Source organism: Lepisosteus platostomus, chromosome 12, assembly GCF_059453375.1.
Source record: "Lepisosteus platostomus isolate fLepPlt1 chromosome 12, fLepPlt1.hap1, whole genome shotgun sequence".
In the NCBI taxonomy this organism is placed as follows: Eukaryota; Metazoa; Chordata; class Actinopteri; order Semionotiformes; family Lepisosteidae; genus Lepisosteus; species Lepisosteus platostomus.
In genome coordinates, this window is record NC_142622.1 from 26,984,643 (window position 1) to 26,998,022 (window position 13,380).

The 13,380-nt window shown below is 39.5% G+C and overlaps 1 protein-coding gene and 1 long non-coding RNA gene across 3 annotated transcripts in view; both read right to left on the bottom strand.

Moving 5' to 3' along the window:
* LOC148651351 (uncharacterized) overlaps positions 1–13,380 on the bottom strand; it is a 487,041-nt gene that overhangs the window by 337,628 nt on the left and 136,033 nt on the right. The window lies entirely within an intron of this gene.
* Positions 1–13,380, bottom strand: part of pdcd6ip (programmed cell death 6 interacting protein) — a 56,192-nt gene that overhangs the window by 19,459 nt on the left and 23,353 nt on the right. For both annotated transcript variants that reach the window (XM_088601519.1, XM_088601518.1), the window contains exons 8-9: positions 9,906–10,128; positions 8,284–8,407 (exon numbers count right to left, since the gene is read on the bottom strand). In XM_088601519.1, the coding sequence (XP_088457645.1) occupies positions 8,284–8,407; positions 9,906–10,128 (347 nt within the window). The remainder of the gene's footprint in view (positions 1–8,283; positions 8,408–9,905; positions 10,129–13,380) is intronic.

Below are 13,380 nucleotides of genomic sequence, written 5' to 3' on the forward strand. Positions count from 1 at the left end.
ATGAGGAAAGTCATACCAATCACTCATACAGTACCAGGATTTGCAATTACAATACAAATACTTTCTTTCTGTATGTGTTTATTTTGCAGTTTGAGTCTATGGCATTCCTTTGGGGGTCTATACTCCAAGGCATGACTTTTTTATGGGAACATGACATTTTTTTAAACATATATTTTTGTGGTAGGAGGGCGCAAAACATCAGTATTTACTGCTATTAATTACTGTACGATTTATAGTTGAAATCTGAGCCTAGATATAAAGTTAGATAGAAAGTTAAAATCTCGACAAAGCAATGTAGGAAATAGAGAAAATAAATCCTTTCTGACATCTAAAATCAGTTTCGATCAAGGTCTCTAAAACAAACAAGAAAAAGAGGATTTTCGGAGGGCAATTACGCTGTGTTTATATAGAATAAGTGATTTATGAGCAATCTAATTTCTTGTTCGTTTAAAACAGTGAAATGTCAGCTGCAAAAGATCGCACCAGAAACAGCACTCTCTCTGCCTGTCATAGACGTTCAGGAAAGGCTGAATGAAGTCATGTCAAGTACAATAATTCGGTGATCAATAATAACAGTTGTAGGACAGTATATAAGGAGGATAAGGATTTTGAAGTTGACTCGAAATCTGATAGGTAACCAGTGCAAGGACTTGAAAACAGGTGTAATGCATCCCTGATAGGATTCTTGCTGTCATATTCTGAACATATTGAAGATTGCTCAGTGTGGATTTAATTTCCCCAGTGAACAGGATGTGCATTTATTAATTCTAGAAAAAAAGCCTTTCTTGATTTATCTAGTTCTTAGTTTCTCTAGTTCCCTTAAAAATAAACTATTATTCCACAATGCAGAGTATTACATGGCCAGTATTTACACATGATATTTGTGATTTAAAGAAATTAGATAATTTGCGGAAAGCTGAGGAATACACTTATAACAAGAACACTTCCTAATGGGGTTAGGCATACTTTTGATGAAGATGATGAAGTTAACAGACTGTATGTTTACATAGATACTGAAATAAGGATTGTATTTTAGATTATGTGTAGTTGCTGGCATTGAACTGTGTGTTGGATGCACATGAATTGAAGGAATGGGCAAACATAGCTGATGCGGATCCACAGAGCCAACATATTAAGATGTTTATAACTAGAGGCAATTTGTTTAAATAACTAGGTATGGATACTGATGTGCAAGAGAGGTGGAAAGGCTGTTTCCTTAAGCCAGCACTATAAAATGTTTTATTCTCAGTGAGATGCTGCCATTTCATAGTGGGTTTCTAACACTGTGTATAGTTCCATCCACACAGTGCCTTTACTTCCATTTCTAATGTCTTTATCCAGTACAGAGGATTTGGAGCCTATCCCAGTAAGCAACGGACACAAGGCAGAATACACCCTGGACATAGCGCCAGTCCATCACAGGACAGACAGACACAAACACACACACCAGGGCCAGTTTTCCCATAAACCAATTAACTTACCAGTATGTTTTGGAGTGCGAGAGGGAGTCATATCACACATATGGAGAAAAACCATGTAACCCAGAGAGAACATGTAAACCCCACACACACAGGATGGCAGGAATTGAACCTAGGACCCCAGTGCTGCAAGATAGCAATGCTAACCACTTTGCCACCATTATAAATGGATGGATATCTTAGTTATCTTTCTAGTTCACAGGTTTGCATGCATAATTTAATTTTGAAAGCCACTGAGACATCAGGTACTACTGTTGTATTTATGAAAAAGAAACAAAACAAAAAACATACTAACAACTGTGCCATCCTACTCCTTAGTTAATACATTTTATTATTCATAAACAGTTAACATTGTTAGCAAAATATTTTGAATTATATTTAACCCTATTTTTTCTTTAGTTTTGTATTTAACTTATTATATGATAGTCAGATTTAATGTATATTCGAACAATGAAAATATATTTTTACAAGATTTTACATTAAGCACTTAAAATTAATATGGTTAATAATAGTAAACTGTAACATGCTGTAACAAGATCGGTTAAACTGCGAAGAAAATGCTTTCAGAGAAAATGTTTCAGGTGTGAAGAACATAGATCTCCAATGCAATTTCAACCAAACCTGTTCCCACACACCCTGCCCCCACTACCATTAGAATATACACAAAGCACTCAAATCTTTCGAGCTAATGATCAGGTGACCCGAGAGAGAGCGAGAGAAACACCAAGGGGTGCGGAACCAGGGAACTATTTACATGGAAAACGGGCGATCTCCCCAGACTGTCCGCCAGTTTCACTGTTACCTGGATACCTCTTTATTTAGAACTCACTAACACTGGTTTTTAGTTTAGAAGGATTCAAGTAGGGTTTTAGATTAAAGGCAGCGAGCTTAATCAAGCCCAAATCATAATTGAACCCATTCAGAGCCTACATTACATTTTAGCGTTTCATTCTGAGCAGAAGACCCTCACACCTGAAGAAGGGGGATGTGTATTTCGCTGGAAATCTCGCCTGCTTCTACTTTACAACCAGAGTGCTGGCTGTGACGAATTACACCGGTTTTACAGGTTTCAATCACAGACCATGTGACATGGGAGTCAGGAAACTAACACACAGCGCCACCGGATTTGATAACGCTATAAAAACGCTATAAAATAATGTGACTTGGCACAGAACAAGTTTACAGCACTGCACTACCCCCAAGTCACCAGTTAAACTAATTCTGAGGAGGAATCTACACAGGATGTGTAAAAATTACACAAACCCATAAATAGTTGCAATTCCTTCACATTCTTTGGTACTAGAGACCCTTGAATAGCTTGAGATCTATTCTCAGTGAGTTCCCTTTTTCCTTTGCTAATCTTTTGTCTCATAGATCACAGTTTTCAAACAGATTTGTCCTTTATAACTGGCAGCCCTACACAGCCCTGTCGCAGCACACGATTCTTTAGATACGCGATTCCATATTATATTAGCAGAAAAGCTTAAAACTACTACTTTTTCACACGCTATTTCACATGCTAGTTAAATACTTCGATGCTTAAAATCGTTAGGGAGAAATGGAATACCGGTGTGTATTTTTCCTTTAAAGTGCAGATTCCTGGAATCTGGCTGGCTGACACCCCTTTGAAGTGGTTCCATAAAATCTGGTATACGGAAAAGAAAGCGTTGATAAATACAAGTGTCTTTTAATACACTCTTTGCTGTGCTCTTGAGGATCCTTGTGATATTTTAAGCTCTAGTTGAATGATAGGTGTCGCATTTTAAATCATTTTCGTAGTTAGAAATTATGAAACGCCCTGTTAAAAGCAAGGAAGTTTTTATGCCCGTTGAAGTAAAACAAAATGCCTGACAAAGTATGGCTTGGACAGATTCCAAGTGCTTGTACAAATGTGCTAAAGAAATTATACTTTGAGTATACAGCTTGTCCAAAGTCATCCATTATTAATACTATTAGTAATATCTTCAGTAAAGGCTTTGATGCATAAATATTTCTGATAAAGGTAGGTTGTGTACTTTTGTCCAACTGAGCAATCTTGCTTTCATAAAATATACCAACATTTTAATGACTGATGATTAACATGCTGTAATACACAGTTCAAAATTAAAGGCTCAAATGCTGTACATGAGAGGTTAAGCTCCCGCTGGCGGTTTTACAAGGTGACGCCGGATAGTTAGCCACGTGACACACGTGAACTGCGTGATACCGCGACACGCCCACCGGGGTATGCCGCGAAATACCTCACCCATTTTGAATGGCTGCATCTGTAAGTCCTTTTGAGGTGATCACAGGACATCCCATGAGGCTACCAGCCTTACCTAAAGGAACTTTGAGCCTATTAACTGATTGTTTGTTGCAGTATTGACAACTCCTGACAGAAGCAGTATAAGGTGCCAGGAAGCAGGTGTCGGAAGCCTGGGGACCACCCACTGAGGAAAGACATGACTGGGATTCCAGGAGAGTGGGTTTGGATAAAAAATATCCCATCTCAGACACTACAACCACATTGGGAGGGCTGCTTCCAAATGCTCTTGACTACCGATTCAGCGGTTAGAATAGAAGGATGGGACTGGTGGATTCACGCACCTCATTGTCGATGTGCACCACAACCTACAGGAGATTGATGAAATGTTTATATTGCTGTGCTTAATAAGTGTAACTAGGGGGGGGATGTCTTGTAACCTCATGCACAGTACCGCTCAGACACTGGAGAGCATGACGTTAATACATTCTTGGATCTCTCTTACCAGCTGGCTCGAGACTTTAACAAGAGTTCATGATGGTTGTGTTTAGCCCCAAGTATATAAGAGGGGGGTTTCCTCTCATGCCCATGCCTTACAATTTATTGGACGCTTTGGGGGCTTTGTTGATACTGGACAATATAAGTAATAAGATGGTGGGGGTGTAAGGGACCACGATGTTACAAACACCAACTTCTCCAGCTTTTATTTGCCTACTGTTCAACAGAACGATAACTGGTGGAATTGAAAGAAAAATGCATACTCTTGGCTACCTACTAAATGGAAGGGGAGTTGTTATTTAGGCTTTGGAGTACCATATGACCGAATACAGACACACAGCCAATTCTCTCTAAATCAGAATATATCCTAGGGCTATTACCGAGACAGAACTTTTCTTTGCTATAGCGTTTCCAGTTCTGCTGTGAATTTACACTTTCGTTTTGGCATGGTGTTTGAGGGTAGGAAAACAAGAAACAAAATAGGGAGCCTTTTGAGGGAATGTTTCTGCACTGCACAGAGTAAAGACTGATATTGACCCCCGAATTCACTCTCTCATGACATAATCATACACGTACAGGATAAAAACTGAACAACAACGTATGTCACGAATCGAACTAGAGAAGTTACGAAATTCTCTCTCTAACTATATTTATAACTTTCGTTAATTATTCTTTATTGTGAAAAATATGGAATCGAAATCCCAGACATTTCTTTATATTTGAAAATTCCCCCCGGACGGAGATACAAGGATCAAAATAGAAGAAATGGCCGTGAAAATCCGGATGTATGGTAACCCTAATGGCCACCGACACTAGCTTTTCTGTTGAACCTGACATATAGCACTGCTAGTGTTAGCAAGTGTTGTAAAACAAGGCGGTACACACATATAATTCTTATGTTGCGCTTATGTTGGTCATTGAGATTTTCTGTGGTTCCTATGGGAAAATGACTTGTAGGTGGTACTTCGTCCAAAATGTTTGAGAACCACTGATCTAGGAGACCAACAGTAATGACATCTCACCATGATCAACTAGGAGGTCCAAGTGTGATGGTCTGAAACAAAGTCCCTCAGGACAGCATTTTCAACCTGTTGCAAAGCAAGTGTCACAGATGTACTGCTTGCAAGGCTTCTAATGGTGGCTACATATGCTATTAGCCTGTGACATTCCACCTTCAATATGTAATGTGTATTCAATAAAATGTCAGTACACCCGTTACAAAAAATGCTTTACCATTGTATTTTCTAGCATTCTTGTTTGAAACATTTCCTTATAAAGCGAGATCCAGCATAAGATCATTTTAAAGAATTTTTTTAGAAATTACTAAGCCTATAGTTTCTTACTTTTCATAAATTGTTGTTATATCTATGAATTCACTAACCTGTGAGAATCTATCAGTTATATTTAAAATATTTAATATTGATGGAGCTTGTTTTATAGCATAATATTGAATTTTTGTTGTAAAAACTTGTTAAATATTGTTACAGCTTTGGGTCACTTGAGAAGTGTCTCTTAGATTTTAGAGAGTTTGTGACACTGGGAAGAGTAAACACTTCTAGTTTCAAAGCATTGAGGATGTTTGCCAAGGTCTGGAGGGGTCCTGTGAGCAGAAACAATAGTTTATCTTGGTATGCCTAAGCAAGTTGTGGATTAATGACTGCAAAAGAGCAGGGAAGAAAGACAGGAGTACAGCTCAGCAAATGGGGGAGGAGCTTTCAATTCAGCCCTGTCATGGGACCTGACGGAGAGGGCTCTGCATCCTGTACACCGAGAAAGCCAAGGCTTTCCTGTTCAAGGCAAAAAAGGAGCTTTATGCCAGAAAAAGAGGGTCATCCACAGCCTGAGATGGGGAGATGGACAGGAAGTGCTGGACGAGAAAGACAAAGTAGAAGCAGTAACCGCTTTCTACAAAGAGCTCTTTTCAGAAAAGCAGAAAGAAGTGGAGGCAGGTGACACTTTTCTGAAGGGGCTGAAGGCAAGAGTACCGGAGGAGGTGAGAGAGGACTTGGAGGATCCGATCACGGCAGAGGAGCTGAAGGCGACACTTTGGTCCATGGAGAATGGCAAGGTGCCAAGGCCCGACGGACTCCCCTAGGAATTCTACACCTGCTTCTGGAACACCCTGGGGGCAGATCTGGTGGAAGTTTCCCTTTTGCCGGGGGAAGCTCGGAGACACCACGAGGGAAAGCGTCATCTCCCTGCTCTTCAAGGGAGGCGACGTCTCAGACCTCAACAACCGGAGGCCAATCACGATGCTTTGTGTGGATGTCAAGATCCTGTCCAAGCTACTGACCAGCAGACTGAGGACCGCCCTGCCCCACATCATTAACAGCGACCAGACGTGTGGGGTGGAAGGGCGATCCATCAGCTGGAACCTCCAGCTCACCAGAGACGCCATCGCTTGGGCCAAGGACCGGATAGTGCCCATGATGGTGGTCAGCCTGGATTAGGAGAAAGCCTTCAACAGAGTAAACCACAGCTATGTGTTCAGAGTGCTGGAACGCTTCGGCTTCGGAGAGAGTTTCAGCCGCTGGATAAAGATACTGTACTCTGACGTGGGCAGCAGGGTCAACGTAAATAGAAGCTTGAGGGATTTCATTCCCCAGGAATCCAGATTCTGTGTTTTTAGGGAACTTGGGTTTCCTGGTACCTCAGTTAGAAACATCTTTTCTGATTAGAATGAATTTTATGAATAGGGATATAGGCTCCCATTTATTTTGTGGCATCCGGTGTGCAGAGAGAGAGCGGCTTAACTGTAGGTTGCTTTAGTTAGAAGGCAGCTCATCTCTTGTGTAGACTCTATACGCATATTAAGAGTTTAGTGCTTAGTAGCAATCTGGGGTTTTCTGGATGACCAGAATGTTAGGCCTCTGAAACGCCTTGTCTGTAAATACTGCATATAATGTAACTTTGTGTTGTATGTTTTGTGTAGTTTATTTTAATATATATTTGTTTTAACCAAGTGTGCCTGGATTATTACTGCTCTCAACAAAGCTGTGCCAGAGAATAAAGAATTTACGTGCCTCTAGTTCACATAAAAGTTGGGGGTTATGAATAATTATTTCACTGATTGACTAAACCGCTCAGTCAATTTCTGATTTTCACCAGTTTCGTAAATCACCCCCCCCCCCCACGTAACAATATTTAGGTTATTTATTATATTATCATCTTTTGTTTTTACACTAGCATATCAAACTACTTATATCCACTTTAGCAATTCATTTCTTGACACTTTATTATGAAGTTACTTGAACTCTTACCATTTAAAGACAGTGATAATTTTTTTGCATTCAAGCATTCAAATTAATAAATGCATTCACATAATACACTCCCTCTTATGATTTTAAAGTAGTAGCCATGGACATTTGTCTTTTTCTGCTCCACAAGAATACAAATTTAACAACGTTCAATGGAAAAAGCATCCTGGTTATATTTTTATTCGTGATTAGAACACAAGAGTTAAGTTTTACACCTCCTTTCTCAAACACGCAGGAGCAAACTTTGCACTGAAGTTGGCTGCACATTCGCAAGCCTATGGCTTGTATACTTCTGACGGCATTTGAGTAGTAACTCACAGTAACACTTAAAACCAGCTAGAAATAAGGAATTGATTTACATTGGCAGTGATACTACTAGTCTAAACACTCTTAACTCACTACCAATTAAAAAAGGTGCATAGATTTACTCACAAGTCTGCCAGCCCTTGATTTCCATATTAGGTGCTTAAAGTATTTTGTGGATAAATTATATTTTCATGTATTGCTGACCGATGATCTGACATTTGTTATAACTATTGCAGATAAACAGATAAAACAACCAAACCTGTTCTGTAGAGTTCATATTACAGTATAAAATGTAGAAATAATGGGATGCTTTACTTTATTCCTTCTATACTTGCAAATGTAATATTTCACAGACTGCTCAAATCACATTGAATTACTATATATATATTGTGCTCAGTCATTTGAATTTTGACTCCGCAAAACTCTTAATTCTTGCCATGTCACCTTTCAGAAATGTTTCTGACGTGAATCTGATTTCTTTAGTATGAGTTATTTCTCTTACCCATTGCAAAGGTTTGTCGCTTCTCTCATTTGCGCTATCAGCCTGTTCACGATCTCCGACTTCCTCTGGCTATATGTGCTCACTGCTTGCTGCACTGCCATGGGGACCATTTTCTCAAACAGGTCTGGAAAAGCAAAGCAACAGGAAACAGTCAAACATAATGTGTGTTCTTCTGGGAACCCACATCCATTCTCCAATTGAACCAAGACTACAAAATGAAAGTATAACACCGGTGGGAAACAAGAAATGCTGAATGGAAAACAGAAGGCATCAATATTGGTGGCTTTCAAAACAGCATTAAAGGACACAATACACCACAACCAGGGAATTACTAAGAATGTTTAAAGCAACTAGCATTCTTATTACATTTCAATTATTTTAAGGGTTAATGATTTAAAAACATCTCTAGAAATGTTTGTTGTCTTCTTTTTATTGTATTTGGGTACCACGTATCTTCAAGAACTGAAGGCAGCCCTTGGACTACATTGTACAGTGCTAATTTAGGTTTCAAAATATTTATGTCCTTTAATACAAACCAAGAGACTTTACAAACTATATTCAGAAGCTGTCAGATGTAAAAATGCAGAGTTTGCTAATGTATGGAATCCCTTTGATTCTTGTCTGAAGATATGGTAAAAAACAGAAGGATATTAAATAATAGTGACATTTTTGTCAGATATTTATTGTGGACAAGCAATTTATAGAAGTTAAATAACAGCACACCCAAAATGATCCAGGAATACCAAGCAGGGTCACATGGCTTCCATAATGTGCACAATTTGGTGATGGAGAAATGAACATGCAAAGGCAAAAAAGGACAGAAAAATAGAAAAACTAATATTCAGAAAGGTTTAAAAATGGAGTGAGTTCTTAGAGCACAACACATTACAAATCCCTAGATAATGAATGTTACATAATTTAGCACACCTCTAAACTGATGCTGAAAATAAAAAAACCTTGGGTCACAAACAGAAATCCATCTAAACGAAACAATGATACGCCAATTAAATCTTATCAGATTTAGACATTTGGATAATTCTGCGAATATTAATCAAATCCCATCCCTAAAGGTCTGATTTTAAATTTTGTTCCTTCAGCATTCATTCATTCAAATTTAGGGGTTATTAAACTCTAATTGCTCTAATCTGGTCTCTCCTGCTTTATGATTTCTGTATTTTACCTCACTTTTATATGTCCCCTTTTAAAGCATACCACAGTGACATGAGTCCGAAGCTGGGGTAGGTGGAGCATCATGTCTGAACTTATTTGAGGTATGCTTAACGGATCAGGCAAGCCTTCAGGAATGGAAACACATCAACACCTCCTCTATATAGATATTTCGGCCCATACCAATGGTGTGTGGAGTTCCCATAGAGAACACCCCCCAACAGTAATGTCTTATACAGGTGGGTGGACTGGAACAACTAAAGTACAGGGTTGCTCAAGGATACAACAGCAGTGTCAGCAGCAGGCATGGAAACCCACAACCTGTCACTTAGGAGTCCAAAGGCTTAGCTCCAATGCAATTCAACTATCCCCCCTTTTTAAGATAAGAAGGTACTTAAGTCCATATAGTTTGTATAAAGACTTCCTCGCAGAAAAGAATATAAAAATTTTCATACCGGTGAATTTCTGACACATGGGCACATTGATTGCTGTGGCCTTCACCAAAGCAGCTTTGCCAATACTGTCCAGATCCTTCAGATCTGGAACACGATCATGATAGATGAAGTCGTTGTCTTTTTTTGCTGCAGTTAGAGCACGTGAGATTTTATCCGAGAGATCTTTTACACTGACATATTCATCATAGCGCGAGGCCACAGTCTTTACCAAATCCGCTGCATGCTGAAACAAAAAAATTATTAAACAAATCACTTTTGATCAATTCCAACAAAAACAGATAACGCTATAAATATTTGAAATTATGAAATTAGATTATTAGATTGTCTTTACTTGAGGTTGTGATTAAGATAAAACTGCATCAAAAGGGATTTAACTAGATGACCTATCAGTTTTAGCAGTTTTTAAATAGACTGAGATATGGGAATTGTTCTAGCCCAGTGGTTCTCAAAGTGTGGTCCGGGAGTGTGTGCCAGGTTGCTTTCTTAAAGCAAGTCTACGCTGTTTAAGTCAGAGGAAAGAATATTGTAGTGTCTGCTATGAAGGGGCTCCCCCTAGGAGCACTGTTAAGAACTACAAAAAAGTGGGAGGAGGGACTTGTGTGATGGTTCTAGATATCAGGGTTTCACCAGCTGTTAAGGGAACTGTGTGTCAGTAATGGGGCGAGTCGTAGGCTTGGCTAGCTTAAGGTCTGCCGAAAGGGCAAAGTTTCCATTAATTGTCCGTGGCTGTACCCTTCTGTTGCCTGTATTTTAATGAAGCTTAAATTATGGCCGACCACCTCGCCTCTTCATTCTCCCCATCAGCGCCCATCACTTCAGTGTTTTAGTTTTATGCACCACGAATGAAATGAAAACTGTCATTTTTGTAAAGTGCTTCACAATCGATGCAGATAAAGTAATCTGTGTTTTTCTTCAGTTGTGCTGACTAGCTCGCCAAACTTCTCCCACATGGCTCTTTTGTCCCTCTTATTTTTATCTCACTGTTCTGGAGTTGTGTCCTGATCTGCTCTAACGAGGTTGCCATTATGTTTTTTTCTTTGTAATACACTGTTGTCTGTTTGCAAACATTTACGTTTGGGGCTTAAATATGATAAAACGTCAATTTTAAAACTTCAAATCACTTTAATTTAAGACACAAATGATCGGTTTGCAATATTTTGTTTTTGGTCATATATCAACCAGCACCTGCTAAACCCGATCTAAATCTTTTTTTTTAACCTGAGTCAACCCACGCATCACTAGTCGAAATGATTGCGTGGTTACGCTGTTTACGTTTTGATATGCGAGCGTGGTTCGACCGTTGCACTTATTTTTGTTTGTACCGTTTTGTTCTTACTTTTGAATATCTTAATTTGAGTTTGAAAGTTCAAAGTGTAATTTAAAGAAGCAGGTCAAAACAGAAGGGTCATTATGGATCACGGGCTCAAATCTGGGACTCTGAAACGCAAATATAGCGACGATAGTGACAGCGCAAGTGCGAGTAAGATGCAGAAAAGAAGTGAAAATGTGAGTGAGGTAATTTGTGCACCATACCAGCAGTGCTGTAATTCTAATTCCAACAGCTTGATAAATGTGATGTGCAAGGAAACAGAAGTGTGGTTGATGTGATGTCTTCTTCTGGACATGAGACTTGTCCAGCTTGGATCCAGATATCACTTCTCAGATTCCTCAACAAAAGCAGCTCCATTCTTCACATTAACTTTTTAAGTAATAAAAACATTTGCAAAATTTGCATTTCATTAAATTTAATTAAATATTAGTTATTTTTAGTACGTTAGTTCAGGTGGGTAGCTGCGTCAGCATGCGTAGGCTTCTTCAGGTGTGAGACAGACAGGGCAGTAGGCAAAGGTAAAGTAGCGGGAGAACAAAGGTTGGGAGGGAGTAGGAGTTAGAGGCGGGAGCAGGGGACAGAAAGAGAGGCCAATCAAGAGGTGTGAAGTCAGAATGGGTACAGAGAGGTGTGAAATGAAACTTCCAATCTACATTGGAGAAACAGGAAGGAGACTCGGAGACCGCTTCAGAGAACACGTCAGAGCTGTGAAGATTAAAGATCTCTCCAAGTCCATTGTTTCTCATTTCACCTCTGACGGCCACGACCACTCTAATCTCTCCGTCTGTGTTCTCAAAGATGGTTTTCCGAACTCATACATCAGAAAGACCACCGAAACCAAAATTATTCTGCAGCTAGGATCACACATTCTCCCTTCTCTTAACGACAGACTACTGTTCTTTTAAATTTTCTGCATTCATTGGAAGTTTCATTTCACACCTCTCTGCACCCATTCTGACTTCACACCTCTTGATTGGCCTCTCTTTCTGTCCCCTGCTCCCGCCTCTCACTCCTCCTCCCTCCCAACCTTTGTTCTCCCGCTACTTTACCTTTGCCTACTGCCCTGTCTGTCTCACACCTGAAGAAGGCTCCACAGCCAAAACGTTGTGTTCTCTTTCTTCTTTTTTTCAGCATGGAATAAACCTATTACTTGTTCATTTTTAGTACATTAATAGGTGATGATTTTTACATCTTAATTAATTAAGAGTAATTTGTAAAATGTCTGTCATTCATATTGCATAAAACATATATCCATACATTTTGTAAACCGCTTTATACCATTCATGACCTGTCTGTATATCACTGTAATCTGAATACATAAACAACCCCAGTTGTCCCTAGACAACACCACACAAGGCACTTTTAAGGCACTAGAGAGGAAAAAATACTGAGAGACACAAAACCCCCAGGAGTTTATAATAACTATGAATTTCATGAGAAAACAATAAAGCAGGAAAGAACGTTGTACAATTACAATAACTTTGGTACATCTTTATACTTAATACTATTTTGGACTAAAGTACTGAATTAAGACACAAGATGTAAAAAGGGTTAACTTAAGTCAGTTCTGCCTGAAAATTAGACTTCTAAGCAACAGGGGTTTATGGCAGGAAAGGGGGTTAACCGATAAGGATTCCAGATGCGAGCTAGGAACCCCCTGGGGGCGTAATCTTAAACTGACCATTTGGCCAGGGTCTCTTAACTGGCCAAATACCATGACCCCCCCCCTTACCATAATACCGAATGACGTCCGAAGCAGCAAGGAAGGACTATATAACCTAAAAGTTTGTACCAGCACATCGAACAATACTTCGGTTTTGTTGTTTCTTGCGGGAAACAAGACTTCGGCTTTATTGTTCCTTGCATGCAATATAGGCATCTGTTTAACTTCATCTCGGGATCCAGAACCTTATTCTTTCTGTTACAACAATTTTGGCGTAGTCAGTGAATGCTCCAGAAGGCAAAGAACTTCCCATCGGCAGGAGAGATGGTCAGCGCTCACATTACTAAGAGGTAAGGACTCTTCTTTTTAAAAAAAAGTCCCGACTCTCTCTAACCGATTGGGAAGTCTCTGCTCCCTGCAAGAATCGCCCAAGATGACGGAGTAAACGCGAGTTCCTGAATTCCTCTGACCCGGGGAAGACA